General features: G+C 29.2%; 3 protein-coding genes across 3 annotated transcripts in view; 2 read left to right on the forward strand and 1 right to left on the reverse strand.

Moving 5' to 3' along the window:
* The window catches only part of LOC108694877 (neuronal acetylcholine receptor subunit alpha-7-like), a 22,105-nt gene extending 21,508 nt beyond the window's left edge, over positions 1-597 (forward strand). The window contains exon 9 of the mRNA XM_018204568.1: positions 347-597. Within this exon, the coding sequence (XP_018060057.1) occupies positions 347-597 (251 nt within the window). The remainder of the gene's footprint in view (positions 1-346) is intronic.
* The window catches only part of LOC108694876 (disintegrin and metalloproteinase domain-containing protein 10), an 88,029-nt gene that overhangs the window by 9,532 nt on the left and 73,339 nt on the right, over positions 1-5,158 (forward strand). The window contains exon 2 of the mRNA XM_018204567.1: positions 2,761-2,765. The gene's annotated coding sequence lies outside the window, so the exon portion shown is untranslated. The remainder of the gene's footprint in view (positions 1-2,760; positions 2,766-5,158) is intronic.
* On the reverse strand, positions 1,714-2,941 carry LOC108694878 (calmodulin-like protein 4). Its single transcript, XM_018204569.1, has 5 exons — positions 2,836-2,941; positions 2,613-2,643; positions 2,391-2,522; positions 2,022-2,204; positions 1,714-1,901 (listed from the first exon to the last, which is right to left on the reverse strand). The coding sequence occupies exons 1-5, from the start codon at positions 2,836-2,838 to the stop codon at positions 1,801-1,803; spliced, it is 450 nt and encodes a 149-aa protein (XP_018060058.1). The 5' UTR covers positions 2,839-2,941; the 3' UTR covers positions 1,714-1,800.

The raw sequence follows: 5,158 nt of genomic DNA on the forward strand, positions 1-5,158 counted from the left end.
CATTCTGTCTCATAAAACTGTTATTTTAGAATTGCAATTTTATATAACTTTTTTATTTTCTATATTTTTATAAATTCATTGTAACTCAAAAAAAAAAATCACAAAAACTGAAATATGTTTTTCTAAAATAATCATATCGCTTTTGTGCAATGTGTGACTTGATTACGAAATATTTACTTTCATTTGCAATCAAGTGTAACGATCTGATATATTTCTTGTTTCAAATACATCCTGTCGTTCTGATTATACTTAGTAGTGTCCGTTTGGTCTGATCTAGTTTTTTTAGCCAGCTTATTTGTGCCATGTGATCAATATATATTATGAATCCTGTCGAACGATCGCACAGATCTTGGAAAAGAAGGCGGCCTTGAGGCGCATTGGTCTCGAGTCCTGGGAAGAGTGCACGCGACCATCGAGAGGAACGAGCGACGCCTGGTCGAGCAGGATCGTCGGGAAAGGACAGAATTAGATTGGAAACAAGTCGCCTTGGTCAGTGATCGTGCTCTGTTGTGCGTTTTCTTGCTTACGACGATCGTCAGCACGGCGGTGATTTTATGCGGCTCGCCCCCGACTCTGGATGCGTCCAAAGATGGCTAATTCTTGGACTACCAGTTCGACTGATCGTTCGATGGCGCTTTTCGAGGATCACCGATGATTTTTGCTCCAGATAATTTCGTTTATAATATAAAGGGAAGAATGATTTTATTTTAAAAAATTAAAAGTTTTACTGAATACAGATCTAAAAATAATTTTATTGGAAATTCGATTGCTAAAATAAAACTTTTTGCAGCATTGGTCATCATTTTTTAGTTTTTAATATGATTATTTGACGATCCAATAAAATTATTTTCAGATCCGTATCCAGCAAAATTTTAGATCTTCCAGCAAGATTCTTTCTATATATTAAAAAAAATTAAATTTAGTAGACTCGTTGATATAAATAGACTCGTTGAATAAATGAATATTTTTCGTTACTTGTTTTATAACAAAACATGTGTTAACTTGAGCAAAAAGTAAGTAAATTTTTAAAAACTAAAGTGAGAAGCTCTATTTCATTTGATATTATTAAAAAAAAAATCATTTTAAGTCCAGTATTTCTTCATATATTTCTGGAATGAAATATCGTGTAATTTTAGATAAATGTGACATATTTAGAAAACGGAGCATCTATCTCTCGAACAGAGGTGAATTTAGGGTATATAAAACCGCTGTTTATTAATTTCGACAACACATTTAATTTCTTTCTTTCTAAATAAATATTAACAATTTGTTAAAAATTCACGTATTTCAAATTATAACTTAAATTCGCCTTTGTTCTCTCGACATTTCCTTTTTTATATCGAACGAATGAAGAATAATTTCGAATAGTTGAAACTGTAAATATATCTGTATCGAATTTATGACAGTATATGTAAATTTATCGAGGTAGTGAATTCGTAAGAACTCATTAGTGTGTTATCAATATGAAATATCAACATTTAGATTTAGAAATGAACATTCTTTATGGATGAGAATACATTATCTAATAATAAAACGATAAATGTTTTATCAATATTAAGATGTACTAAAACAGGGGTGAAAGTATAATTTAAGAAGTATAGTAGGAATAGTAGGAATAAATAATGAAATAGATTTTATTTATTTAACAAATGAAGTCCCACAACCACATTTTTAAATTATTAAGTTTTTTAAATTGATTTTTTCTTATTTATGTAAAAGTATTTATCTATTTCGTGCATCTCATAAAAATATATAAAAAATATATTAGTACATAATAAATATATAAAAGCTTTAGAATCTTTAATAATAATCAGGTACAGGTGCACAAGCTATTTTTACAAAGTCTTCATATTTCACGTGTCCATTCAAAGACACATTGGCTTCACGGAAGATTTGCTCCACTGCAATAAATGATAACATACCAAATACAAAATCTATGATTAATTATTGTTTTATCTTGCTATTCAATTTTTCTTTTGAATGAAGCAAAATATGTGATTAATAATTTATTGTTTTATTACCTTCTTTACTACTCAATTGTTCTCCCCAGTGAAGCAACATGTGCGCCAACTGTCGTGCTGGAATAGTACCACTGCGAGAGGTATCAGCAGCTTGAAAAGCTTTAATCACTTCTTTCGGTAGATCCTCCACACGAGTCTGAAGATGCATTACCTCCAGGAAATCGGCAAAGGACATTTTTCCACCTAAAATCAATATAAAAGATATTTTCATTTTCCTGTACAAAGTTTCTCTGATCTTTAAAACTTTTTTCAAAATTGAGCCATTCTTATTCAAGACTGACTCAGTTTTCACTCTTTAGAGTAAGATTTTACTCTAAAGAATTTAGAGAGTGGCAAAACTTGTATTGAATATTGTAGCCTATGGATTACCTTTGTCCTTCATGTATTTGTTCAATTCTGCAATGGTCGGACTCAGTCCCAAAGATCTCATAATTATAGTAAGCTCGTCAAGCGTACGAATCTGACCGCTTCGGGCAAATAGGTAGAAACATTCTCGAAACTCTGCAAAAGTAATAATTTCAAATCAGTTTGTTCGATTTATTTCAGCTGTACGATAGGCAGTGATAATCTTGCAACAATTTCAAAACGTACCATCTATATCCTCTTCTCTGAAGTAACGCGCCTGCAACAATTATATACCGGATGAGACACGAAAAGCAGAATGCATATTAAATAAACTTGGTTGTGCAAAGGAAAAAACTAAACAAATAAAATTATGCGTGAAATACGATGAAAGTAGATCAAGTTCCAGAGAAATTACATTCTAAGTAGATCTCAGAATTGTTGGCGAAATTATAATATACATTGGGATTACCATGTTTGATTAGATTCACACAGATTGCGTCTCTCTTGAGTATCGGATTTTGACGCGATTTTGTTGATTTTGACACAACAGGTGTTTGATGCGAACGTAACCTCACTTGTTCTCTCTACGTCGCTTGTAACAGAGCGACATCGTTCGTCGAGAGATTCTATTAGAAATCCTGATTGCGCAACCTGTGCAAAGGAAGGTCAATGTTCCTAGTTGTCGAGCTATCGTCAAAACACAATTTTAGAATGCATGACTTTTTAATGAAAGTCCGCAGAAAACTTTCAAACGCGAATTTCTGTAGAAGCAATCTTCGATAAATTCAAATCGAGCACTTTTGACGAGTAGAGAGTTGACTTTTTTGAAAAGGAAAAATGCTCAAAGGAAAAAGATTTGATCGAAAGGGCAATTCAGGAATATATTAGGATAAAATAGTTAACCCTTTGGTGCCACTATGCGCTTTGTATCTACTATACGCTTTGTCACATACACAATATACACTGCAAGGTATTGTGTAAAAATATCGCGTAAAAATGAACATACATATTTATAACATTATTTTAAAAATGTGATATTAAGGAACATAATAATATGTATAATAACAAATAAATATATCTTTGTCTGTTAATAAAAAAGTTGTAGCATAAAAAATAAAATAAATACATAGTCGAATAGGCTATACCTATACTACTGAAGGATCAAATATCATGAAATCACACCAAAATAATTTTTTTTGTGTATAATAATAATAAAATTAATTTCTTATAATTGCCTATTCGCGTTTCGATTTTCCTACAATTTTCTACGTTATATTTTGGCTCAAAATTGATGTACCGTATATTCCAAAATTACGTTTAAATGGAATATTTATATATTGTTTACAAAAATTCATCATGTAGATAACACAATTAATGCAAAATATGTAAATTATTATAAATTCGATAATACAATGCAGAAAGAAGTAATCAAGTTTTGTGATTGTAATGTAATATATTTGACTTTATAATATAAATAAAAATATACAATGTCCTAAAATTCGCGACTTAAAATAATGTAGCGAGAACATTTTCAAAAAATTAAATAAAACAACTGTTTATAAGTTTTTATTTTAGTCATAATTTCTGAGATAAGAATTTAAATATGGCTAACAGATTACGATTAGATAATCTCTCGTGAATGAGTGCCTTTCATTTATAGTGATATAGTCGACACATATTCTATTCTTTGTTCTATGAATAACGAAGATAGAATGATATTTGTATCAACTTGTGTCATTAAATGGAAGACATCGAGTATATTAATGAATACTAAAGTATGCGCTTACTAATATACTGCCGCACGAGTCATTAATAGACAGATGGTTATCTAAACATAGTCTGTGACTAGCTATTTAAATCTCCATTATCTAAAAAAAATCATTGTTTTAAAACAAAAAATATTAACTAACTTTTTTATTTAATTTTTTGAGAACTTTCTTGCTAATAATATTTAGAATCGCAAATTTTGGAATATCCTGTATAATTGAGATAGAAGTTACAGTACAGTTTGGTGTAACGTATTTAACAAAGAACGTAAGATCTATAGATTGTTTACATAGATGCGTGCGTGCGTATGTATGATAAATGTAGATATTTATACATATATTTTATATATATATATTTTACGCGTATACACATAATCCTACTTTTAAGAAAATCTTTTAATTATACATAAATTGCTTCAATATATTGTACTGATAAAAGTTTTAAAAGTAACTGATTTTAAAATCTTCGTCTGATTATGAATTAAAGAAAATGCAACAGTTTTTTTCATGTCTAGATAAAATTGCGTTCGCTTTAGACGACCTACAATTTTTTATTAAATTTTCGATGGATATTTTTTATCTGATACGTCACGTATTTTTATACATCTGTATATTTTAATATTTCATATACGTGTATATTTAACATTTCATATACATGTTCATTCTGGATCTGTAAGTTCTTGATTTGATTTAATAAATTTGTAAGTATTACATAGCACGTGAAATTATAAGTTTCGTCTTGAATTCTAAAAAGCTCATATTGGATGGAAAGCGTAATTACATTCGATATGAAGAGTAATAGATTCGATTTACCATCATGAGATAGATAAAATAAAATTTATAAAACTCAAATTTATTTTTCGATTAATTATCTTTGAATCGATTATATAACAACGAAATATTATGGCGTGGATTCATTCATTTAATAGCAAATTCAACGATCGAATCATAATATAAATTATTTTTTCATAATCGTTATTAAACTTTAATGTATCATTTTTATAATTATAATTTTATAATACGCAT

This window comes from Atta colombica, unplaced genomic scaffold (assembly GCF_001594045.1).
Source record: "Atta colombica isolate Treedump-2 unplaced genomic scaffold, Acol1.0 scaffold125, whole genome shotgun sequence".
Lineage (NCBI taxonomy): Eukaryota > Metazoa > Arthropoda > Insecta > Hymenoptera > Formicidae > Atta > Atta colombica.